The sequence below is a fragment of the Anomalospiza imberbis genome, chromosome 3, assembly GCF_031753505.1.
Source record: "Anomalospiza imberbis isolate Cuckoo-Finch-1a 21T00152 chromosome 3, ASM3175350v1, whole genome shotgun sequence".
Classification (NCBI taxonomy): Eukaryota; Metazoa; Chordata; class Aves; order Passeriformes; family Viduidae; genus Anomalospiza; species Anomalospiza imberbis.
This window is the reverse complement of record NC_089683.1, coordinates 54,995,560-55,023,491: the sequence shown is the minus strand read 5'-3', so window position 1 is coordinate 55,023,491 and position 27,932 is coordinate 54,995,560. Positions and strand designations below refer to the sequence as shown.

Sequence of the window (27,932 nt, the reverse complement as noted above, 5' to 3'; positions counted from 1 at the left end):
AGGTCTGTCAGCCATGAAGTCTCTTTATATGGTTCTATTTTGATAGCTTTACCTTGGTAAATTTTTCCCAAGTGAGTACTTTTTGCAGTAGCCACTATCTGTGCTAAAATTAAAAGCTCACCCCTATACTTACAAAGGAACTACCATTCCCACATACGATAGTATGTGAAAAGTCTTTTAAGCTGTGATTTAATGTAGCTATTAAAGAAATAAAAAACTTATACCACTCAAATCTTTAATAGTGTTTTCCATTTTTAAAATAATATTTACTGCCAAACTAAAATGATGTTCTTTTCACACAAAGTTTCTTGTAGCAAAACCACTTTGAATACATTTCACATTTCATCAGTAAAAAGCATTCAGCCTTTCCATGTGTAGACATGTCACTGAAATAAATTACTCACGAAGAAATATCTTGCAGCAGGCTAGTAATTTAGGCACAATGTTGTGTACAGTGTCATGATACCCAATTATACTTTGGTATGTAAGATTAGAGATCACAGAAGAAAAAACAGGTCTTACAACAGACGTGTAGAGAGACATTTTATTGCAAAAAATAGCAAATGTCTTAAGAACACAAACCAGTGAGTTATTAAAAGCTTCATAGCAAAATATTTAGCCAACTCTGTTACAATATATAGGCTTGAGGTTCTAACAGTTAACACTATGCCTCAACTCACCGAGCAAGTAATGCTCCTGATACATAAACACTGCGCAGTTGAAATACGGAGCTGAATATTAAAAAAAAAAAAAAAAAAAAAAGAGAAGGTATTTTATCCTTGATCTTTCATAATCTAAGTAATTGAGAAATTGCAACATTTTAACAAGCTTGATTCTTTTTGGGAAAAGCCATTAAAAATAATTCCTGAGTATTTAGGATAAGTGAATATATCAAATTCAACCAATTAAGACCAACACCCTGTTTGGGTGAGCCTTGCAGCTTTGAAGGGACATTCCCTAGCGCAGCTGTAATGGCAGGATCGTGGCCTAAACAGCAATGAAATACATGAAAACGTTCTGATATGCACATTCCAATTCTCCTTTTCTTCAGCAATAGCCTACAACTGTCAACTGTGAAGTTTGCTTTGTTGAGAAAAACACTGTTTTAATGTCAATTCCTTTTACAAAATCTTGTAGTGCAAATTGACACAGCCAAGCTTTTGGTAAACCATCACATTAATAATTATGTGAAATATATAAATCAAAATTTAGGCAAGGGGTTTTCATACTATGTTAGTGTACATATTGAATTGTATGCTTTGTATCAGTATTTTGAACACAGAGATCTAGTTATTTAGCATCTTGTTATTGTAACGAGAGGCAATATATTAATTCTCCATTATTGTCTTCAGATGCAAGTTACAATATCATCTTATTATACACCATGTTTCTAAAATCCTGTTGGCATTCATCATCTTCCTAAGATTTTAATTGAATCTTTCTATTTTGATTTTAAAACTGTGGCCAATCAAAGTGGTTTAGAGACTCAGTCCCAGAAAAAAATTCAGATTTCTTACTTTATATATGCTTTTCCAGCAATACAGGATTAAATTACAATGGATGTAGAAAGATTACTGTACAAAGCATAGTTAATAATTCACAACACTGGTATTCAGCTTGATCAATTACAGTGAATTCACAAAAATGGTTTTACTATATCCACTCTTTTCTATCCATCCACCCCAGTATGTAAACAAGTTCCTCATTAGGACAATGGCAAGACTGCAGTTACTGAGATATACTGCATGTGAAAGACAACACCTAGGAATAAAGCTCTGGATTTCCCAATTCCAGTACGTGCTCCTGGTCACTTCCCATTCTAGACCACAAGACCACTGCTTTCAGTCTCTTGCAGTCTTTAAATCAAGAGAACTTACAGGCAAATTGAGCTTTTTTTCCTAACGCAGTCTCCTGGAGTCAAATTGGTGAAAAGTAACATGCGTATATAGAACAAAAGAGATAGTGACTTGGGAGTAATTGGAATCAGTCATGACAAAATGATCCAAGCAATGACAATGTACAGTATTGCAGCCGAATGTTACTAAGAAAGTCTTTGTATTACAATGATGAAGATCTCTGTTCACACAAGCCAATTTTAATGGGCTATTAATCATTTGGTTAAGAACAGGCTTGTACAGTCTCACTGAAAAATGCTTTTTTAAAAAATACCATATGCTATCTTCTAGATTGCAATTTAAATATTAAAATCTTGTTTCAGATGTTCCTCGCTTCAGGTTGTTACTCAAAAACTCATCATGTTCAAAACTCAAATTATTATGAGATCTTGATATCATAAGAAGCTTTTCCTTATTAGTAAAGTCTTTCTTGACTGCTGCTTGTGGCACAAGTAACCTATCCATTGGGTCCTCCTTGTTTTCTAGTTTCATATAGCCTTTACTGTTGCTCCGGTCCAGTCTGGGCCAACTGGGGTGTTTCCTTTGTTCAGCCTGGACAGTGAGCGTAGACGGACCCCTGTCCAAGTCCAGGGACTTAGAATGTGAAGACAGAAGATGCAAAGATGTGTTGGAACCAAACTGTTTCCTGGCAGCACCAGGAGATAAAAGCTTTCCTGTGCTTGGTCCAAGAGTCATAGAAGATTTGAAGGGATCAGATGGAGTGTCCACAAAGGAATTGTGTCGTGGCAGCATGGAAGCAGCCGGTCTGTAGGATTCATTGGTATCAGTTAATGGAATGGCCAGAGAATCCATTGACAGATTTCTAGACTGACTCCTGGTGATCTCTGAGTCCTCAGTTATGTTGTCTATACTGGGTTCATCGATAACACAGTTATTCAATTTAATTACTGGCAATGTGAAAGCACTAATGGAAGAAGATACAATGGATTTTGTTTCACACTTTATAGAGTTAGCATTTTTGTCATCTAAAGCCTTGCTGGAGTGAGGGTAAAGTCCAAAGACTGAACCAGGCTGCTCAGCCAGCAGAGGTGGCAGGAGGCTACTAGTGGTCCTGTCTTCATTTAGGGTAATCTCATCTTCTTCAGCAGAACTATCCATTCTAAGATTACTCCTGAAGCCAGAGAAAGGTGCAACTGTGTTCGCAGCCAGCCGTGATGCACAGGAGCTCCCGCTGTGCTGGAGTTCTGCTTCCCCCAACAAGCCAGCGAAGGCACCACTCAGCTGTTTTTGTTCACTGATCCTCAGGGTGTGGATGTCTATTACAGTGGAGTATATGTCTCTCATGTGTATTATTTTTGTTTCCTTGTCACGGTTTTCATGCAGAATGGCATTTGCACAAATAAAAATGAAGATTCCAATGCCCATAGTGAAAGGGCCCAGCATTTTCATCTTATCCGAGTGCATGTGCTGTTCAAAGAAGCGGAGTAAAAGGCTTCCTTGGTTTCTCGGGGTCCGGGTTTCATTTACAGATGGATTATCTTTGGATCCTAACAGCTGTTCCTTCTGGGGCCAGTATCCAAGGATGGCCATTGCAATTCCAAAGAATGCGATAAGCACTCCCAAAACAAGAAAGAATCCCGATGGAGAGTAGAGACGGATTTTGCCCCTGACAATTACCACATCTGTCCTGGGCCGGCGTCTAACGGGTTTCTTCTCCTCAGGAACTGGTACTCCAGCAAGATTTACATGTTGCTGAGATCTGGCAGAGTCTTGCCTTTTTAAGGCAGCCAGTCCTGTTATGACTCCTCCAGTTGCTATCATCGTTCTATATTGTGCCCTGGAGAAAAAAAGAAGCAGAAATGTTGAGGCAAGCAAATGTTGTCCCTACAAAAATAAATAGCTTTTTGTTAATATGCAAATATTACTTGATAATTAAAACACTCCTGACTATAAAAAAGCTACTACTATAGCTCCAGTTGTGACATAGTCACAGTTTCAAGATTCACATGGTATCCTAAAAAAATTATTTTCCAGAAGTCCTTTTTCACTGTAAATATAGATAATAAAGCTTCCATCAGTGATACAGACAGTAAAGCTAGTGCTCTTAGTGATAGATCAGGAATAAAGATAAAATATCCAGAAGTCTTACCAGGTAATTTATCTCTGGACTGGTCTGCAGCAAAGTCAATAATATATTATTACCCTGTTGATAATTTTAGCACTTTAGCTACTAGTTCTTTTTAAAACTTCTGAGACACAATGATTGTGACTACAGTTCATTCTACATTTCCCCTTCAAGAGATCTTTCCTGATATATTTCAGCATATATTCATACATATTTATTACAGCATTTAAATAAGCTTTTATCAAGTCTATTCAGATTTCCTGAGTCTCAGCTAAAGAATCATTTTTGCCTTTCTTAATAATGCTGATCCTCACATATCTAGATATTTTTCCCCCTTTGTTTGTTCCTCTTGGACTACAAGTCAAAAACCTCCATTAAGTTTTATCAGACAATACATTTTCATACATTTCAAATTAATAATTTCAAATTTTCTTAGTTTTATGAGGAAATTTTATTTCATTTTAGACTTACTTTAGTACCTGGTTGCCTGTTATGTGAGAAACATTAACCAGCAAGGGTTTAAAAGAGAAAGTCATATGTGATAGCTTTTTTAATGAGCAAACTTAACAAATGGAACAGCACAGTTCAAGATAATTCTATTTTACAAGGCATTTTTGACTCAAAAATCGTTTCTGTGCTTAATTAACTAGTATTAGAATTAATGAGAGCTGACATTATAGAGTAAAATTAAGACACTGTAAGTTAGGTATGAAAAAATTATGTCCTCTTTGGTAGCGTTATTATGCTCAGAGATAAAGAAAGGCTGACAGCCTGTTGCAGAGGAAAAGGCTCTGTGTCAAAGCCGGGGGCGGTTTAAGAAGCAAAACCAAAGTGGGACTGAGTGAACAAAGAGAGGTGCTGAAAAGCAGAGGTAAAGAAAATCAGTGACTGCTTGCCATTTACAAGCAGTAATTTTCATCAGGTCTCTCAAACTTGTAATTTTGTTTTAAATTTTAGCAGTGCACCTCTGGGAAAAAAAATACAGATCTCTTGTGTTAGGAGAGACAGACTCCGTTATTATATGACACTATCACAGATTTCCAGCACTGCAAGTAGGTGTCACATAAGCACATCTACAAACAGCAATCGGCCCAACCCACTATATATTAAGTGGATTAGGAAATTAATAAGGCATTTGAAATAGGTGGCCAAGTGGAAGGAAATTGGAAACAGCAATTCAGATGACAGACAGAGAGACTAACAACCTGAACTCCCTCCTTGTACCCTCACTATTAAAGGACAGAGGGCTTCCTCTCTTCCTGGAAAATCTTTCCTTTATAAAGGAAAGACTTGAAAAGGTCTAGGCTGATATGTATACTGCATTTTCTGAATTTTTACAAGAGAAATCATAACATTATTCCAAAAATCTCCAAAATTTCACTTGTACTCTCAGGTTTCATGCTCATAATCTCTCTGTGAATTTTCACACTTACACTTTGTAATTCATTTCCTTTTTAATGCTACCTGGACAATTTCCATACTTCAAATTAATGTCTTAGTGCAAATTAATGTCTTGAATGATTCATAAAAATATTAAGATAAAAAATTTTAAATACCCCAAAGAAAGTTATTTGACATTGATAGTCTTTCAAACTTTCTCATGTTCTTACATGTTTATGGGTTTCAACCAAAACAAAAGTTCATTATTCCATAAAACAATGTTTTGAATGTCTGGGCAGAAATACACAGGACTTAGTCATTACAAAAGATGTTGTATTTTGTCATGACTCAATTAAATATAATTCTTTTTCTCTATTAAATAAATTAAGATAGTTACAGCACATCTTTACTGAAATGCAAAATCATTTAGCTATAATCTAGTTTCTTCCATTTATCTTTTACAATTGCCAGACCTTTGTTGTGAACAAGGAGTTTCCACATTCATGTGGTATTTTACAGGCACACACGAACCCACTCTGCTCCTTCTCAGGGCTGCCAAGGAAGTGCCCAGGTACAGCAGTTTACTGCTAAAGTCACACTGTGCCTGTTGGCAGGATTTGTTATTTTGTGTACTGTGCTGTGCTTATCACAGCTACCTGAACTGCACCAAAGGGTGAACAGAAAAAGCTTACATCTACTTGCTAAAAATATTTTAAACATACCTGTAGCAAGACCTCCCCTCTAACTCCAAAAATCAGAGCAAATAAAAACATGCTTAAGAATTACATCTTGGGGTATCTTTCTGTAGAAAGTTCTTATTTGCAAATTTTGCAGAAACTGGGAAACCACAACTCAAATTCATTATTACCTATTACTTGAAGGACAGAAATGGAGATTTCTTAAAGTGAGAAAGAAAGCAAGATCTTTCAAGGCACACAGCTGGGTTCCAGACCATTCTATGATTCTGTGATTTCAGGGGAACATATTCCTCTCATATTCCTCTGTTCCTTTTAACTGCATCAGAAATTGGGCTCAGGGGAGAAAAACATCTGTCTGCCAAAAGATACAAGCATGTTTTGTACATAGGAAGAGTCTCTTTCCTATTTCTTGAGTTCACATTAATATTATTGTACTTTCTTTTACAGGAAAAAAATCACAATTAGGTTTGTAAATAATAATTTGTAATAATCCAATTTTCATCTCTTCTGCATCTAATAAAATCAATATTGTTAAAATACATATTGGTATGAGATGGTTTCACTTCATGCTGACAACTTTACCAAACCAAATACAACAAAGTTCATATTAATACGAAAACCGTATTTTAGAAAATACAGTATTTATAATAGACCTTGTAGATACATATTATTTATTCTGCAAATCTGTTAAGTTTTGTCACATACCAGGCATAATATGAGTGCTGCTCATTAAATGCTGCTTAAAATATAAATAGATTGGTGGAGTTCCACCTTTCCATCCTTGAGGGAGGCCCACCAGGAGTCAGAGGACTCCCATGCCTCCCACTGTTGGGCAATAGGAGGACAGCTGGTGGATGAAGGGGAGTAGAAAGGGGTCCCTATTCGGGGAGGTAATAAAAATTCCTCCAGACCCCCATAACCTACCCAGGTACCAGAACAGGTAGGAGGCCCTGGATCTAGAGGGACATAGCCAGTGGACAGCCAGAGGACACAGAAGAAAATGATCTGCCCAGGGAGCCTCCCAGTTACACTTTGTCTGTCAGGCGGATCACCACTTCTGACATTAAGAAGAAAAGAAGGGCAGTCTTAGTGGGTGACTCCCTTCTGAGGGGGACAGAGGGCCCCATATGTCACCTGGACCCAGGGAGGGAGGTCTGCTGCCTCCCTGGGGCCCAGGTACAGGATGTTGCTGAGAGACTCCCTGGGCTGATTCAGCCCTCTGATTATTATTCACTGCTGATACTCCAGGCTGGCAGTGATGAGATTGAAAAAAGGGGTGTCAGGACAATTGAAAGGGACTTTAGGGTACTGTCAAGTGATTGATAGGGCAGGAGCACAGGTAGTGCTCTGCTCAGTCCCTTTGGTGGCTGCAGAGCACAGAGCAACTGGAAGGAATGAATTTCACAGCACGTTCTTGTAGCTCCAACTAACCTCTCATTCCACTGCTATTTATTTCTCTCTTTGACCTAAGAGGCCACCACATTAATACCCATCTTTCCTGACTAATGACCCATACTGCTGCCAAGTAACTTTTTTTTCAGAGATGGCCTAACTATTAAAAACTTAATTAATCTCTCAGTAACTATTATCAACTCTCAACTTGCAGTAAGCTTTAAAGCTTGAAGCTTCTACTTTAAATGCCTGAAAACCAGTGCCTTATCTAATTTGTTCAACTATTTTGGTATTATGTAAATTCTTACTTCTACCTACAACTTAGTCTTTTGAATATGTGCAAAATAATTTGAATTATACAGAGATCTTTCACTTAATTTTAAGTTCTTCCCAGTAAAGACAGGAAGCAAACTTTTTTTTCTCATTTATTCTTTGAAAAATGACTGAGAATTATGTGAAATGATCAGAACTCTACGTGTTATTTCCCTGTAGTTTAACTTGATGCAAAGCTTTCTGGAAAGTTCAATTCTTGTGTATCAGCAAAAAGATTAAACATTACTGCAGTAATAAGTAGCGTGTGAAATCAGAATCTGATTTCTATTACTGTAACATTTCCTATCTGACTATTTCAGCTTATTAGGAAATTTATTTCCCAACAGTATTTGATTTGTTATAATTTAAGTTACTAAATTTTGAATTTTAACAAGAACACAAATTTTAATATCAGGGAAGGTTTCTTTCACATTTGATAAACTTAAGAGTCCCAGAAATTAAGGAGGTGACAGACTGTTTACTCATAAAATATTTTTCATAATCAAGAATGCAAATGACAAAATCATAAGAGAAGACAACTGAGTAAATAAATTAAGCTGTATTTAACACATCTGTACTTTCCCTTGATGAACAATGTAGGTATCAATATGCTATCTCTGCATAGAAGTTGTCATCTGGTACAATCTGTTCTATTTCAAGGGTAAAAATATCCAACTTTATAGGCCCAAAGGGATTAATCATTCTGGTAGAGACAATACAGCAACAGCCAAACAGAGAGTAGCTCCACAAGAAGCAGAGAAAACCATCTCAAATTACAATTTTATTTAGCAGCAGTTTTTTATTTAGCAGAGTTTAACAAGCAGCCCCCTCCAACAGCCCAGCACACCCAACAGGACCACCTTAAATGATTCTCCGTTCTCCTATCCATTCATTAAAAAATGACCTGGCTGAACAGATTAAAAAACAAACCAAGCAAGCAAAAACTATCTTTTGCATTCATAATTATTGGGTATTTTAAGTGCACTTTAATTGATAATAGGTGAGAAGAAAGCTTGTGGAATGTGGCAGTAAAAATATTCGTAAATTCAGCTGGCATTTCAAAGTCATGCTAGCTAAAGCCAAGGATGTGACATTTAAAACATTAAAGCTTTGAAATCTCCAGGTGAATCCAATGCATTTGGGTTCAAATTCCCTTTAATGGTGTCTCTTTTAGGCTGTAAAGGGATAAGCTTAGGGACTAATCACACCCTTTAAAACCTCCTGGCTGCCAATCAGCTTGTGGAAACTGGCCAAATTTTGCAAGTGGTTTCACAGCACAAAAAAGGAAAGGGAAGCTGCCCACAGGTCAGGCAAGGCAAGAGCACCAGGGTGTCCAAGTGGCAGCAGTAAGCACAAAGTCCACTGCAGACATTAAAAGAGAAGGTTCCCTACATGTTGATAGACCATGCAGATGTATCCAACAGTCTGTATTTGCTTTACAATAGTACCATGTTCAACAGTCAAATCTTTGCAGTCATAACTGAAAAATGAAAGCTTGCTATTAAGGACACATCTGTTGGAAAATCTGAAGTCTGACAGTGATCCAGTTATTTTAAAAATCTAGATCTGGCAATGGTTTTCAAATCTGCACTGTACTGGTTGAACCAAGACCACAGGGGCCCAGCAGTTACCTCTGCAGAAACTGTGAAAGACAACTAGGCATGGCACATCAGAACTTCTGCATTGTCCTACCATACAAATTTGAGAGCTCAAACAAACTAAGAAGGGAAAATGAATTTTTAAAAAACAAGTCCAGGCTTTAATGAAAGTTACAAGATCTCATTTTTATACATATTTTTATGAAAATACTGTGTCATTTTGAAGCACACACAAAGGGTACCTTTGCATTGTACAAAGGGTCACAGTTCCTTTCTATCAAAGTGAATTGGATGCAAATTTCAGTTGTGGCAGGTATTTGAAGGAGACACGTTGAATCCATAGTGGATATATCAAATACCTACTTGCACTAAAATTCATTCTGTTTCATTAGTAAACCTGGACCGTGGCACTCTCAATCATGATCATTATGACAGTCCACTGCCTTGTACTAAAGCACAGCAAAGAAAGTACAAGAATGCCTGTGAGTAACCTAACTTCCTAACCTAGCTTTCCTCAAGCTCTTACACTGTCTGCATAACAACTCAGTGGAGAAGTTATAAAATTACACCAAATCACAGCAATTACAATAAGAAAGCCTTTACCCTCCACTATTATTTGGGGGGAGGGGGAAATGAAACCCATACCAAACCACCAAACTAGTCTAACAAAGTTATATGTGATTACCATTAAGTAATTCTCTCAACTGGACAGGGACCAGACCTTTCCTACAGAGATACAACTGATGAATACTCAAGTCATCACAAGGATTCTGTTTCTGTTGGCAGTAATACAACCCTCTATGTCCTTTAGAAATCTTCAAATCTTTTTCTCTGCTTCAGGGAGAAAAAGTTCCTTCCTTTATCCAGTATTCACCTCTTGTGCGTGTCATTGTCGCATGTCCTAAGAACATCTGCTTGATTCTGGCTTCTTGATCACTCCTCTGTAGGTACTGGGGGCTTGTCCTCCCAGAGTCTCCTCTTCCTCAGGGCTGAATCCCTGAAGAAGGATTCAGCTTCTCAGCTCAGTATGTTCTCAGAAGACAGCTTCAGGTCCTGGCCTCCCTGGAGCACCATGCTGAACTTGCTGCAGTCTGCAAACATCTTTCTTCACACTTTATTAATGTGAAGCTCCTTTTTTTGAAACCACCCGGGCTTTTATTTGGGTCTAAACAAATATGAAAAAATAATAAAGCAATAACTAGGGAATTGTAACTAAAAATTGCAAACTTAGAAATACTGATAAATATAATTGCAAGGTAAGGGAGGTGCCTATTACTCAGATTTGGGGAGTGCTGTGACTCCATACTTTAAATCACAGTGAAAAAAATCCCTTTTGAATTACTTCATCACTAACCATATCTGCCATATACATTAATTATTCCAACTATTATGCCAAGGTCAAATGTAAGGTGAACATCCAGCAATACTGCATAAAGATGAATGCCTGAGCTGCTTATCCTCTTTGCTATTATTTCTCCTTCAGCTTGATCCTTTCAGTGGGTCATATATTGTAATTCTGTGCAAAATCAGCAACATTCAATATTGGCAGCATTACACAGAGCTCGTTAGCTACTCACAAAAGCACAGAACACACATCAAAGAGGGAAAGAAGGAACCTGAGTTTCTATATTTTGTTTTCAAGACACTGCTCTATGACTTGGCCTAGATTTGGTCTGCCAGCTTTTGCCTGGCCCAGTTGAACTCACTTTTAAATTTCCATCCACAACTATGTCTACTGGCACACTGCAGAAGAGCAGGTGCGAGTCTACAGAAGTCGTGGATTTTACCAATGTAAAACTCACGAAACACGAGGTTGCTGCCAGGTCTCCTATGTCTAGAACAGCTTCCCAGTCATTATAGAGTGAACCAAGCGTGTTCTCAGGTCACGAAGCACCTGTCTCACACAGTGGAAACCCACCTGTCTCACCACTGTCATGTGTGATGTCCTGAATTCCCAGCTGTCTGTCTCTCTCTATCTGTACCATTTTAGTTAAAGTCCTAGATGATGAACTAAAGAAACACAAGATCTCAGGCACTGCATGTACTTATTTGTGGAATGCTTACATAACCACTGTATCAACTGTATTAAATTATCAGTAAATTCAGAGCTGTAACTTGCTTTTGGAAGTGTGCACCTATAACTTCTTTACTTATGCATAAAAATTTCCACTTCTTATACACATATATATCACATCTTGTTCCAAAATCTATTACAGACCAACAGAAAAAGCAAGGAGCTAAAAAAAGACTGGGGAAACAAAAATGGCAAGTAGCTTCATACTATTTGAAAAAAAGCTGTTTAAAATGCTATTGATTAATAAAGTTTTTTACTTTTCTTCCTAGAATAAAAAAAAATCCTCGGAATATGCACATAGAAAAAGAAGAAGAAAAACTGGATAACAAGGTTTTACTGTTGCTTTTATTTTCTTTCATTATCCAGTTTGTCAGAGTTTTTCTACTAAAAAACAGCTAGGATTTTTTAGACTAAACTGAGCAAGGTGACAACTGCCCTTAATGACTGAAGTGACAAAATCTGTTTCCAAGCTATTTTAGCACTTTAGTTCATGTAAACCCATTTTCTAGTGAAAATCAAATGGAAGCAGATATTGACTATTTAGCCAAATATTCATAATTATTTTAGATACTTTCATCCATTCAAATTATTAGCATTCATATTCAGATAGAAATACTGGTTTATATATGTCTATAGGTGAGAGAAGTAGACTTTATTTTAAACTTTTTATGTCATGTAGTAGTATTTTAAACTTTTTATGCCACGCAATCTGTCGCTTTCAGTATCAACAGAAAGTAAATAATTTTATTGAAAATAATCACTTTATAAGCACAAACTAATTTAAAATGTGTAAAAGAAGCAGGCGGATATTTATGCATTCATTTTAATTTGGGGATTTTTTAGTTTTTATCTTTTACACACCACCAACAAAAAAAAGGAGCTTCTTTTAGAAGAAAGTGAAAATTTTGAGGTAATACTATAGCCTATCAACCCTACAACTGAAATCCAAAATGCATAGAACTAATCTAAATTGTGAAGCAAGTTCACACAATGCAGATAAGAGTCCAGCTATCAACCACAAGTCATGAAATACATTTTATAAAGGTCTCTAGATGTTTCTGGAAGACTGAATGTATAAAAGCAGAGTAAAGGATTTGCTGTATCTTGTCTACTGCAAAGGAAAAGCATGACTGGACACTCCAGGATTCAGCACTCCAGATAAGCTCAGTTTCCTAATACAAAAAAACATGAAACAAGACTGGAAATGTTAGGAAACACCTTAAATTTCAAGCCCTATAATTGCTGCTTCTTCAATTCATACACACAAAATTTTGAATAAGACAGTGACTGACACTTGGTGTGGAGGTAAAAGCGTAGCAACACTGGGGTGTTCTGGCTACCATTATACACTCACATATCATCAGCTTAACTAGCAATATGTAACTTGATTTAGTCAGAGGCAAAATCTCCAGCCTGGACACACACCTAATGTATAAAGCAAGCAGCTCTCAAGACCAAACACCAAACAAATGTCCTTACCTGCACTACATGCTCAGTTAATCAAGTTAATTTGCAGGTTCTAACAACTGGAATTTCCAACTGCATACAAGTCCAATGACTGTAAGATCAAATAGCACCAGGAACAAAATGGAACAAGTATTTAACAGAAGGCTTAAGTAAAACCCATATTAGATATGAAATCAAATCTATTTGCTCCACAACTAAGATGTCTGAGCAACACTTTTGCCCTGACCTAGAAAATACTTCCTGTTCTATAAAACATGCAAACTCAAAGGAACAGGAGTTAGCACACTGTGTTTACTGTCAAAAGACCTTGCACCAATTTTTTTACACATAAATAATGCAAGAGTCTAACTCTGAAGAGTACTTAGTTATCTATACCGTGTAACTGTATTAGACGATCTCAGTGCGTGATTGAGGTACAAAAATTACATTAAGTGCTCAAGAGAACTTAAGGACCTAGGACCAAAAAGTAACTGCGAAAGCCACAGACCTAGTTCTGCTACTTGTCCATTAAGCCCGGCAATGTAATTTTAAATTAGTGGCCAAGATACTTGTCTGGGAATTGAGGTGTCCCGAGTGCCAGGCCCCTCCACCACTATGAAACTTCTTTCCATGTAGTAAAGTCCATGCAAGGGATCTTTAGAAGGAGAACTGGAATGTGGGGTCCCTGAGCACCCCAGCCACAAGGTGTGAGCATTTATATGGCCAAGAGAAACATTTGCCATGGTGCAACTGTGGTCCTAAGCTATCATTACCCTCACCTTGTCTGTCATTTCCTTCTGAAATTTCTTCTGAAAACACAGGTTAGAGTTAGGCTGTTTCTTACACTGAAGGTCTTCATGCAAGTTAATCTACTCTGCCAGGTAGCAACACAAATCAGCCCATCCAAAGGTCTCTGTTGTTATAGCTAGCAAGGTCACAGTACCTGAGCTGTCACATTTAAAGACACTTCCAGCACCTTAATACTAATTTTTGGTGATTCAGAGGTACAGGTGGACTCTCAATTACAATAGCATTATATTTGTTCACAGGGGTGGAAAAATCAGTGTATGAGGTTTAGGTTATCCTATGTTAGCAAATCAATTAGGCTATCATTATATCACAGCTATTATTAGGACACTAATAACGGAGCGAAAATTTTCTTAGGTCTCAAGAATCCCACAAAAATAAGCAAACTGGTTAGTATGATGCTATTTCCAGTATGTCAACAATAGTTTGAAATGCTAGATAAAAAAAGGGACAGTCAAGCACTATTTCACAGAGAATGGAAAACATAGTTCAAAAGTATTTCTGGTATACCACATAGTCAAACTTTTTTGTCCATTTATGGATGACACAGAAATAAACTATTAGTAAATTAACAGTAAACCTCAATTATGTCTTCAGCTGCAGACTAGAATGATCCTGCCAGACATCCACATGGGGGCATCAGTAGAACCTGTAAGCATCCACACTGCTACTCAGCCTATTGATGGGTAAGCATAAGTTATAAAGCACACACAAGAGCAGCAGTTTCAAGACACAGATTACTATTTTACATGTGTAAAACAACAGAAATGTCAATATGAAGCCACTTCTGTTACACAAATTATCCATCACAAACAATTTCTTCCATAATTGTAACCAGCTCCATTATCACTTGCATTATAATAACCATTCTCTTTGTAGTACCTAAGGGTAGTAAGGGTAAACTAAGGGTAGTATGAACAGTAGGAACTCACTGGGAGCAAAGTAACCTATGAGCAGTGAGATACTAAGAGAAAGACATGCTGAAACACTGTGGGCCAAATTTTTGGAACTGAATCTTAAGCTTTGGTAGCAGAATTCACCTACACAGGATACATGACTTGCATAATAACTCTCTTTTTTCTTTTATCATCAAAAATCTGTGAACATTATTGGGGGCTAAAGCCAAACAATTCCTTGGTAGTACATGAAGAAAGGTCAGCTAAACAGAACAGAATAACTGCTTCATCCTCACTTCTACTTGCTTCCAGAATGTCCAAGTGTTGTTCACACATGGGATTTCACACACAGCACATAACTTGTGACCTCCCTCACCTCAGACAGCTACACTCCACACTGCCCTACATTTTAAACACACACAGCTCATCCATGGGACCAAGTCTGATGAAATATGGCTGAATTGCTCTTACTTCATTTTACCTCTATGAATCAGCATATGCCTGTCCTGCTATTTTGCAGAAAAACACCTCCCTTCAGTGGTTCCAGTTAGACTGAGTTCCTAAGAGAGAGCTTGTGGAACAGTAAGCTGCCAGGCCTTAGAAAAATTAGAATATTTCTAGCGCATTAGGACTGACCAACAGTAATGCTAGCTAAGGTGTGGAGCCCTAGTTAAGGACGTATTAATGGATGCACTGCTGATAACATGCTGGCTTATCTGGTATGTTGTGCATTTTCAGTGCCCTCCATTTGTAATGCCTATATATTTGTGTTTTAACATATTTGACCTACCCTGTAATTGCCCATGTAATTTAAAACATTATCTCAGTTGACTCATATGATCATGACAGATGTCAACACTGACTGATGCTAGCTAGCATCTTAATTTAGGAGGAGATACAAACTATTATTAGCATGTATTATAGGTTGCAATTTCTTCATAAAGACTTGTAGTAATTTTTTTGCTCCTTGAGGTCCTCATTTACTTTATTGCTACATCACCTCATGCCATTAATGTTTTACTTACTTTGCTTTAGCCTGGATATAGTTATTGTTAATTGAGGATATAAATATCAGTTTACATTAATGAATGTTCTCCTGACTTACACAAAACCAGTATAATGTACAGAATCAAGCACTTACAAATTAGGCACATTAATCTAAAGTGAATGCATAACCATGATTGTTTGAGGCACCTTGTTAAAAACTGTTGATCTGTGATACAAATATAGACAGCATAAACTATAAAGAGATTATTCCAACAAGAAGTTAAAAGTCCAAAAGACAGAAAATATAGTTACGGTGAAATTTAAATTTCTGGCTTTAGAATCTTCTCAGATAATCACAGAGCATTTGTAGCTATCAGTCAGTCTGGTATGTCTAAACATTTAGCCAAATTTCTGAACACATTGCTGAGGAGAAAAGAAAGCAAGGGTCAGTAAAACTTAGTAGACTACTGAATGACAACAGATACAGTATGGGTTACTCTTTTTTTCTTTTAGGAATCTACTGCAAAACTGCCAACTCTGTATAAAAAAAACAGGATGAAGAAACTGGGAGAGGGAGATTAAGTTAAAAGTATAGCTACAGGAAGCTGTCAGCAGCTCACCATAAAGTTTTCAGTTCAGAGTGTAGGGGAAGGAGTGAAATACAATGACACCAGTTAATTACTTTTTCAGTAGAAGGCTAGCAACACATTGCCAAATTACTTCAAATAGATTTATTTAGGCAGTTAAAGCAACAAGTAAAAGCTACACTAAAATTATCTATGCATATTTGAAGGCATTCACTAAAATTCACAGAAAATATACAGAACACTTTTTAACAAATCTTTATTTATGATTCCTCTTGCAATTGTGCTCAAAGGTCACAATTCAACACATGTTACTTATAGAGGAAATACAGCAGCAGAGCTAATATAAGTATGGAGTAAGAGGAAGCTTTAAAATATAGCAGACATTATGGAACAGTCAGTACTGTCCAGATTAGTCCAACCAGAGCATGCCTGAAGTGCAACCAGTGTCCAGTTTTATGAGATATTGTCATAATGCGCCGATTCTGAACACAAGTACTAAGCTCTTTCACTTCCTCATGAAAACCTCAAGGGCTTTGGTTCTGCAGAAAAGCCACTTCCTAGAAAACCATGGGTAAAGTAAATGGGTTAGACAGCAGATTAGTGTGCATATGTATATATTTATACAAGAGTTCAAGTTCATTATGTGACTAAAATGTGAATAGAGTAATTACTACTTTAACCGCAATGAAAGAAGTGCAGTAACAGTACAGTAAGCCAGATACCTGATAAAGTAAAAGGACAACTGGCTTTTTTTTTCTAAAACTGTGCCCAAGAATTAGCAGAGCAAATATCAAAAGAAAAAAGTTCTGTATAACTGAGCTCATAAACTGAGCTTGACATTTGAAATAGTGGCTGATAGAGCTGCAAACATTGAGGACCACACAAAGTGAATAAAGAGGTAGAGGAGAAGGCAGAAAGATGAACCAGATCATGCAACTATGAGCAAACAGCCTGGAATGTCAGAGATAGAATGTAATTTAACCAAGGCAAATGTCAAAAAATTAAAATAACAAATGCAAACATGCTAGAAAGCAAGGAAAAAATCAAACCAACAAATATACCTATGCAAGCAATAAAAAAACATGACAGATGATAATAAAATCAAAAAGAAAAGTAAAAAAAGCATCTGGTTATGAGAACTGTTTGATTTGTAGGAAATATGTAAGGTCTGTGGGAGTTAACTAGTCAGATACACTTGCAGCTTCTGGCAGATTTGGCAGCTGATCACATCCTCCAGGTTCAGCTGGAGGACAAGATTTTACAGAACAAGATTCTCCTTCTCCTTTCACATCACATCACTATTCTTTCTCTATAGAAAGGATCTACCATCACCTGCCCAGAGGCCAAAATAATCACTTCACTGGTGCTTTATTTAGACTTCTCATTTAGACTTCTCATTTACTCTTTCATTTGCCTTATCCTAGGGCATCCGTAAGACACCAGCAAGAAGCAAGAAGGCTTGCTGCAGTTCTCTCAGGAGTCATGGACTGCTCTATGCTTGTTCAGTATAGCCAACTAGCACAGCCACCATCAAACAGAGTGGGTCATAAGCGCCCCAGCCTCAGACACACCACCAGGTTGCCCTGAAACACATTCATATGGCTTCTCAGGCTGCTTTGACATCCCAGGGTGTGGTTGGAAGAGAGGCACATCCCAACTGAGAGCATTCCAGGTTCCTGCAAACTCTGATGCTTCTGCCTTTCAAATAACTGTGAATTTGAGAAAAGGTTCAACACAAGCCTTTGGCAATTTTTCACAGCTGAGTTGATGAGTGGGTGAAAGAATGGGTCAGAACAGAGGGCACTCAGCATTTCTGCTGTAGCTACTGAAAGCTAAATTCAGAAGTTGCCTACTACGTAATTTGAAATATAATTTCTGTACTGTCAGACAACAGGACAGACCATTTGGTATTTTTGTTGTTAATATTGGCAAATGTCTATTTGTTGCAATGTTTTATTCAGTATCTTTGAAGGATCCTGCTGCAAACTGAAACCACGAACAAACATCCTGAGCACTTAAGATTGGCTAAAAGCTGTGTCTAGATTTTTCACGTGGACAGTCCACCTCCATATAGTTCCAAGTCACATTTTCCAAGCTACGGAAAGATGTTTGTATAGTAGACCTCTATTACATGCTTACTCATAACATGTGGCAGTCTTGTGCCACTCAGACAGAAGGAGCCTTCCCCATTCTAGGAATAGTTAGTGACAATATTGACCCTGATGGTTTCCCAAGGGCTGTTATTACATGCCTTTGCCATAACAGGAGCACAACATTCAGCTCATCACTGTCAGACATGCTGAAAGGAGGGAGACAATACTAGGAACTGCTTTATTTAAGCTGACTTAAATATCCAAACACAAACCCAACTGCTGTGTACTCTTCCTAACTTTTCAGTTCATAATCGACATGTAGATCCAGAAATCTAGACTGAAAAATCCCCATCTGAGCAGCAAAATAATGTACCCATTTTGCAGGAAGTTTGTGCGTGCACATTATATGGAGCCAGGATCTTAGAAGACAAACCCAGATGTGTCCGCCTGGCTTTGGGACTAGTGAGACAGATCTCTAAATTAGCCTGGAAGAAATTTCTGCTTCTCCAGCTCATAGGTCTTCCCAAAGAAGACTCCCTTGCATGAAGAACCTTTCTTGATAAAACATTCTCACTTATATTGAAATCATTATAGAAATGTGAGTAAAGAGGATTTTTGTTATCATCAAAGATTGACAGAACAGTTTAGGCTGAAGTGACCTTCAAGATCTTCTAGTTCCAACTACTCTGCTGTGGACAAGGACACTTCCCAGTAGATTAGGGTGCTCAAAGCCTCATCCAACCCAGCTTTGAACACTTCCAGGGATGGTGAATCTACAACTTCTCTGAACAACCAGTTCCAGAGCCTCACCATCCTCACAGTAAATAATTTCTTCCTTATATCTAATCTAAACCCATCCTCTTTCAGTTTAAAGCGATTTCCCCTTGCCCTATCACTACATGCCCTTGTAAAAAGTCCTTCTCCTGCTCTCCTGTAGACTCAGTTTAGGCATTGAAGGTGCTATAAGGTCTCCCCAGAGTCTTCTATTTTCTCAGCCTGCATTTACTGGAGAGGTGCTCCAACCCTCTGACCATCTTTGCAGTCTCCTCTGGACTCATTCCAACAAGTCATTAATCATGAACAAATGTTATGGCATCATCATCATCATCATCCCCTGATGCCATAAATACTCCATGTGATCCTGCTCACAGAGGATCAGTATCTGTAAGAAGATTCTAATTTTCTTTTCATCTGAGGTATGATATAGGTCATGCAACTCCTAAAGCAGGACCATAGTGTCACATAAACTGCTTTCAGAGTTGCTGGGACATCCATGTCACTCTAAAAGCCACAAGTCCTGCAAGCTCTGAGAGTTGGACAGAAATTGAGGTACCAATGTCCCATCTAGCTTGAAAATGTGCAATCCATACATGATGCAACAATTCATGCATGCTACAGCACCAAACTCCTTCTCTATTCTATTCTATTCTATTCTATTCTATTCTATTCTATTCTATTCTATTCTATTCTATTCCATTCCATTCCATTCCATTCCATTCCATTCCATTCCATTCCACTGTTGTTTACACTCACAAATAAGCATAGTGACACCTGCTCTCAGTAAGTGTCAAACAGCTCTAATTGCATCACACCACCATGTAACAATTGCTCTGAAAAAACAGTACTGAAGAACATTGGTGAAGGGCAGTATAGCCCACAGAATATTTGTATGAAACCTTCAATTTTCCAGCACTTCCTGATTATCTTTTGATTTGAGCTGTGTGACCCAGCTGAGCATTAACATTGATTTTTTTGATTTAATTACAGACACTTTGGCTTGGAGAGCTGTGACAAGCTGAAATTCAAATGAATAGGGCTTGCCCTGGCCTCCTCCTAATACATGCTGTGCTGATTAATCCAATCCTGTTCTGATTTTCTGCAGTGCAGGATATGTTTATCCATTCCCATTCCTTCACAATGAGTGCTGTTCACAATTTGCATCCCTGATTTACCACTGATTAACCATATGCCCCACATCAGCTTCGTGTACTTCACTGAAATTGTTATCACAGAAACCTGTTGCTATAAAAAGAACAGGGCCAGTAAGAACAAGGCAAAGGGAGGGCAGACAGGAACTCGACCGGTGTTTTGAGGAAGGATTTACAGATTTAGATTTGTGTAGGCTGCAAAAGGAATATATTTTTCACAACATCTTTATTCTTATCCTTTTCTCTTGACAGCACATGTGGTTGCATTACAGCTCAACTGTTAAGAACCTTTATTTCATGGATAAAGTAAGTAGATTAAATCCATTCAGTGCCAACTCTACTGGCTTGTGGAAGCAGTAAGAAAGAGATGCTAATCTGAGCTAAAAAGTACTGACTCATGCTTCTTACTGTAAAATCATAACCAGATCACACCATACCGAAACCTACTCTTAGTCAATATCACAACAAAGTCATGTTCAGGAATATACCTATAAAAATGACATCATCATCAGATTATCACCAGTAGAATTTAACCACTTCTTAAAGTTGAATTTCTATTTCCTCTTTATGGAATAATTAATGCATAAAAAAGCTGAGGGCAAAATTCTGAAAAGTGATTCAGAACCTTTTTCAGAAATTACCCGGGAATCTTCATTCAAAATGGAAACTGAGTTCCCAAAATACTTATGAGGTTTTGAGAGTAGGCCCTTAGGGTCTGAACCTACAATTACAAAAAAGTTCCTCTTTAAGCATCTGAGCATTAGATCTTCCCAGATTCAATCCATTACCTGGGCCATGGCTCTTTTTCTCTAACCCTACAACACAGTCTTCAAATTCCTATTTACTAATCACTAAGAAATTGTAACTGTTTCCCTAGGGCAGCTGTTCCTTCCTCATTTCTGCCTTATTCTCTCCATATGTCAGCCTTATAAAGACTTGGATTTTAGATTTTCAGACTAGCTTTTAACTGATGAATTCCCATCTTCGCTGTCTGTAGATCAATAGGGCTTTACTGCCTAATAGTTTTTGTCAATGCAAAAAGAAGAAAAAAATATCAAAAAAAGAATAAAAAGGTTATACTGTTCACTTCCCTAATGTATTTATAGGAATCACTTTGTCATTATTTTGGGACAAAATCTTTGCATTTTTCACTCTTTATTTCAGCAGTCCAGTATGCTTGGGGTCTTGAGTTGTACATAAAAAGCAGATTTAAAATATGTTACATGATGCATAAATTCAGTAGTTCCTCCTTCAAATTACAGTAGGCTTTATATATCAAGAAGGTGTGTTTGTGTGTATAAAAAACAAGCCTATTAATGTATAAGGTGTTAGCAAAATTACTATCAAAGATTTACCAGTCTTTTGCTGAAAGGATCAAATTATAAAGTCTTTCAATTTTGCTCTTTGAAAAAATGCTTCCTTGTAATTCACAGCCCACCTATGAACATCTAAAGAAGTTTCCTGTAGAAAATTACAGTGGAGAGGGAAAAAAATAATATATCATAAATGTACATAGAAAGCAGTATTTATTACAATGTATCACTATCATATACAGGCAGCAGCAATAGTTTATTCAAAAGCTCTCTCTTGTTAGCAGTGTATGTAATTTGTGGACTTAGCATCGAATGAGCATCAAATGATTACAAAAGTGCTACATTACTGAATATAACCATGCATTCAAGACTGATTTGCTTATACAAACAGAAAATAAACATATTAATGGTGTAAACAAATTATATAAGATTTTTTTGCCTAAACAGTCTGCATTATGAAACACTGAGGCTGGCCTCTTGACACAGTCCTCTTCATAGGAATCACTTCACATATTACATTTAATATTCAACTGCTCAGAAAGCATTTTGTTCTTTCTCTATACAAAATTTAAAAGAAACTTATGCTTTGTATCATGTCAACAGTCAGAATAACTTCTACAAATAGAGAATCATAGCACATCCTGATTTGGAATAGAACCAAGAATCATTGACAAGAATCACTGAGTCCAACCACTCCTTGAACTCTGTCAGGCTGGTGCTGTGACCACTTCCCCGGGGAGCCTATTCCAGTGCTCAGCCACCCTCTGGGTGAACAATCTTTTCCTAATACCCAACCTAAACCTCGTCTGGCACAACTTCAGGCCATTCCCTCGGGTCCTGTCACTGGTCATGAGAGTGAAAAGACTGGTGCCTGCCCCTCTGCCTCCCCTCATATAAGGATTTTGAAGCCTACAATGAGGTCTCCCCTCAGTCTCCGCTTCTCCAGGCTGAATAAAGTGACCTCAGCCACTCCTCGTAAGGCTTCCCCAACTGAGTGAAAATGTTTCTTTGATTGTTTTAAAAATATTCTCTCTTTAATGCTGTTCTTAAAGCCAATCTAAAATCTAGGGATTAATCCCATTCTTATGAAATTCTACTTAGTGCCATTTTAAATCCTGTTTCTCAGAGCCTTCTACTCCCAGCTGCTGTCAAACAGCATAAAGGGAGTCCTGAGGAGCACAAGTCAGTCTTATGCAGAGTGGCTTAGGGAGTTGGGGATTTTAGCCTGGAGAAAAGGAGTCTCAGGGGTGACCCCATCACTCCCTACAACTGCCTGAAAGGAGGTTGTAGTGTGCTGGGGGTCAGCCCCTTCTCCCATGTAACAAGCGGCAGAATGAGAGGAAAAGGCCTCAAGCTGCACCAGGAAAGATTTACACTGGATATTAGGAAAAACTTCTTCACCAAGAGGGTTGCCAGACATTAGAACAAGACTACTCAGGGAAGTGGCTGAGTCACCAACTCTGGAGGTATTTCAAAGATGTGAAGATGTGGCAGTTAAGGACATGGTTTAGTGGTGGACTTTGCAGATAGCTGGACTCTTGGTTGGATGATCTTAAAGGTCTTTTTCAACCTAAACAATTCTATGACTGAAGGGTATCTCAAGATGTCTATGTAAGACTGTGCTCTCTGTGGGGCAGACACGCTGTGATCCACTGTTCTTTTCCAAGCTGTGCAGGAGACCACAACTCTTACCCAACAGGTTGCGTACATCACCACCACTCACATACTTGCATTCTCTCAATTCAATTATTCTCAATTCTGAATAATTTTTAGTTAACATGTGATTTTTGTTTTCTGTTACTAGTTACTAATTCAGAAATTAAAGCAAATGCTCAGTGATGGTTGCTTTTTGACACTAATTAGTAAAATTCCTTGAAAATATGTAAGGCATAAGTTTTGTTTTTGTCTCTAGTCATTGGACAAAAGCGGTCTTATTGGAACCATCTTGAGGGACAGTTCTAAAACTGTGAGATCAGATTGCATACTGTACTCCTCAGGGGAACATTATTAAAACAAAAGAAAAACTTTCAGCCAGTGAAATTTAGATAGACCATTTGTGCTAAGCATAAACACAGATGTCTTCCTGAGTCACTGCCTGAATCCAGGCACCCCAAAGTAACAAAAATTAAATTCTCCTATCATCAAAGACAAAACACAGATAAAGAACCTACTGCTTACTCTTGTAAGCCAAATATCATATACTTAAGAGATTATCTGTTGCATAACAGCAATGAATTTAATTAGTTTGTTTCAATAGTGAATTCAATTATATTGTTTATCTGTGAACATTTATGCAAAGATATATATCTTCACATTTGCATCCTGACATGACTAATGAAAGTACAGTGTTTTGTCTGCAACTAATTCATTTTCACTTAATATGGCAATGACTGATTAATTTCATTTTCTGGTGTGGAGGCTATCCTGGAACACAGTCAATGTTCCTTCAGAACCTCTGAACTTAATTATCTCCAAATAGAAGGCGGAGAAATGGAGACAATTTTTCTCTCTCCTTTTTTCTTTATCTCTGAAATTACCTGCTGTATTTCAGAAGATTTTTCAAAGACTTATGGCTACGCAAATGCTACTCTTATTGGTGCCCAATTCTCAACAAAAACTTCGCATTTGTAAAGCAAGTAAAATTCATTCTGGAAATGACTTTTGGGATTACACTTAGTGTAATTTATTTAAACTAAATTAGAAAAAAAATCACCTACATTTATAGTTCTGGTCCTACTTTTTTAAACTGCATATAAAACTATGATTGTCTTCTGTGGAAGTTTTAGATGTGCAAGGAATACAAAATTATATTAAAGGATAAGGGCCATATACTTAAAGAGTTTGACTCAATAATCCTCGTGGGTCCCTTCCAACTTAGAACATTCTGTGAATTTGTGAATCTGTGATATTAAGTTGCTCCTCTCACAAGAAATAGTATTATGAATACCAAATAACGACACTGGTGAGATCTCGAATTTTGAGAACACAAATTTACAGATGTGTTCTCTCAGTATGGAGCAAAGGTAGGTCTTTTCATTCAATTTCTAATTGTTTCAGCTTTCCAAGACTTCTCACATCATTGCCAAAACATTTTTTCATTCCACAATTATGGAATGTAATCTCGAATTCTGATACATGACTGAAAAACAATAAATCAGGTATGATGGCTGAGTCACAAAAATCAAGATGGCTGTGACAGCACTGCATGAAATCCTAATTACTGATATGAATTGCAAAATTTGCACTGACTTATACAAGGAGAGACCTTTACTTGTCAATTAAAAGATGGATATTCTGACACACTCCTTTCACACACACTACCATATTTTGGAAGCTACACAAATGTGAGGAACACCACATGGAAAATGAGAAAATGTAGCATGCAAGAAGAAAATTTTTCTAACTGTGCTAGCTTTCTAGAATAAAATATTATTATTTCTAGAGGATATCTAGCAACCTATGCACCAACTCAGCATTCTGAATTTTTAGTTGCCCAGGCCTGGTACCCCAGGAGTGATTGCAAAAATGAAACAATTCAGATAATTGTTTAGATGTGAATATAAATAGCTTTTCTCTTTCTTAGCAAAATCTTAAGCAAGCAAAACTAGTTCTGGGTCAAACAACATTTTTTTCTGTGTGTCATTACCAGTTTAAAAAGTTAATTTTCAGAGCAAATTTTGACTAAATACATCCTTTTGTGAGGGGAAAAAAAAGTTTCACTTTCCAAACACTCAAAAAATATTTTGGTTGTTTCAACTTTTGTTTTCAATTTTTATTACTTTAGCCAAACCTGTCTGCTGAATGTGGTATGGATGCCCATAGAGGGATCATGAGTTTTTTAATCTCTACTGCATCTTCTGCGAACAGTTTTAATTAGCAAAACTGCTGTTCTGGTATATATGTAGTATATCCTGCATTTTGGCTCCATCCTATTTCTAATTTCCAACAATGATTAAATAAAAACATGATGAAAAGAAACTTTACAGCAACTCTTCTTTCATATTATTGTCAATAATATGAGTCAGAATGAAATGTTTCACATGTAAAAGTAATTTCTTTAACCAAAATATTTCAGGTACAGAATGAGTCATAAATCACACAACTTCTGTCAGAAGACATATTTCATCTAGAACTGAAAATCATCTGATTTTAAAAAATCTATTTATAAAATGTGATTCTGATCTTCACAAATTATGTTGCTCGTAATAAACTTTTAAACAATACTCACACCATTTTTAGATTCATACATTACCAACTGTCACAGACTGCAGCCAGGCTTGCCCCCTGAGGTTTTCCAAACTCTTGTCTTTGCTACAGAACATCCTACAAGCCTGCCAAGAGCTAAAAAGCTGCTGCCCAAATCAAGTAGATTTATTAGAAAAGTTGAAGATGTTTATTGCAGCGACCAGTTATTTTCCCTTAATGTATCCCATTGTTCTCTCACTGAAATCTACTCTTGGTTGCCAAAACTTTTACATATTCCTGCTTGCCAGTTCTATGAAGAACAGATTTTTAAACAGTAGCTGCAAAGCTATTTTAAAATCAGGAAGCTCCACCAAATGGATATTCTCTATGGGTGATGGAGTTTCTTAACTTTATTTTCACTACAGTATTTTGTCAGACAACATAGTACTTCTTCTGGATAGAAGCTCAGTTAGGAAAACTTCCTTGCAGGATATTAATCACATTTTTAGTATCCTGTTGCATCTTCCTCTCTGCCAGGCAAAAGACCACACATATCCTTCCAACTGTTGTCTGGGGACTTCTGAACAGCATTCATTTTACTTTCATTGAAGTGACCTCTATTCCCCCTTTTTAGGGCTCCCTGCCTGGTATCACACATGGGAAGATAAGCAGAGAAACAGAACAGATGGTGGCAACAGATGCCATTGCTCATCACAGGTGAAAGGCCATGGCTAAACTCACGATCCCACAACTCCCATGTTTCCCTCAGTCCCCCCACCTCACATATTGTTACAAATACATCATCAGGAGAGGAAGTTGGTTACACTGCATCCTCAGGCCTACACATGAATCTTCCAACTCACAGCAAGGCCAACACCTTGATGAAGTTTTGAATCCATGCTTAGAATTCACATATAGCTAATTAAAATAAAACAAACTTTCAAGTATTTTCTACTCCTTGTTTTACTTGTTGCAGGAACAACTGAGAGCAACTAGCCAAAGGACACATTTTATTTTTTCTTAACTTTTGTATCTGCCAATATTTTTGTACAGCAGGTTCTCTTTTTAATGTAGTCATTTAGACTGTTTTTTGCAAGAGATTTATCATACAGCAATATAGAAAATAGGAATAAATGTGTTAACATATTCAGGAGCACTCAGAAGTCTAGCATTTGAAACTCACATCAGGCACTGATTTCTACTCTACACTGACTCCCCTACTACTCTTTAATACATGAATAATACATATTGAAGCTAAAAGCACTTCAGAACTATTTGCACTGTCCTAACAACCAGCCTTAAAACTGACAATGAAAAATAAAGTGTTTATGTCTCCTCGGAAAAGACTTTATGATTACTGCATGATGCCACCTGCCAAAAGGCAAATGCCAAATTCCAGTTTCCAGTCAAAATGTCTAGGAAAGACTAAAAGCAGAGGGCAAGCCTTAGCAGACATAGTTCACCTAGTCAAATATTCATATCCCACATCACAGATTTTCCAACTTCTGATGTTTGTAGACACCTAAACCTAAATGCAACCTCCTGTTGAATTTAAACAAACCTTTTTCCTCATCTTCCATAAGTGTCTTAGAAGTCGTTCACAGACCCAGCCCCATTAACCTTCAACGAATTCCAAAGTTCACATGCCGAAAGCAACAATTAGAAATTCAGCAGCCAAATGAACCATCTTTTAAAGCTGAAAATAATTTGTTTTAGAAGACAAATGTGTGAGGAAAAATTATGTCAGGAGTGGGGAAAGAAACCAAAATAAACAAAACACATAATTGAAATTTATTTACTGCATGTCAGAACAATTTCATAGAGATGTCCAGACATTGCAGCAAACTTCTTAACTTCTCAAGGCCAAATCCAGTTGTTCTCATCCCACAGTAAGGTCAGATCTCCAAACCCCTAGGGCTGTAATGAACTGCTACAGAAAGTCAATGGCAAGTCTCACGTCAGCTCCAGAAGGCAGATCTGGGAGTGATCAAATCTCTCTCCCACCACCATTATGTCTCCATCAAGTAATTCCTTAAATCTCCATGTCTGTTACTTTAACAGCCAGATGTCTTAAACAGGCACACTTAAGCTATGAAGCAGATCTTCCACAGATGGGTCCAGGTCCTCTATGCTGACTTTGACTGAATCCTGCCCTCCCTACACTCCCTGCTAGGAAACCTTTAGCAGTTCCCAAGATAGCTGATTTCCTTCACCTAGAAGTTGTTTCATTCACATGTAACTGTGGGAAGTGCTAT

The 27,932-nt window shown here is 37.4% G+C and overlaps 1 protein-coding gene across 2 annotated transcripts in view; it reads right to left on the bottom strand.

The window, feature by feature from the left end:
- Positions 1-532: 532 nt before the first annotated feature.
- The window catches only part of TMEM200A (transmembrane protein 200A), a 52,061-nt gene continuing 24,661 nt past the window's right edge, over positions 533-27,932 (bottom strand). For both annotated transcript variants that reach the window (XM_068184435.1, XM_068184434.1), the window contains exon 2: positions 533-3,693. In XM_068184435.1, the coding sequence (XP_068040536.1) occupies positions 2,202-3,677 (1,476 nt within the window). In that variant the 5' untranslated portion in view covers positions 3,678-3,693 and the 3' untranslated portion in view covers positions 533-2,201. The remainder of the gene's footprint in view (positions 3,694-27,932) is intronic.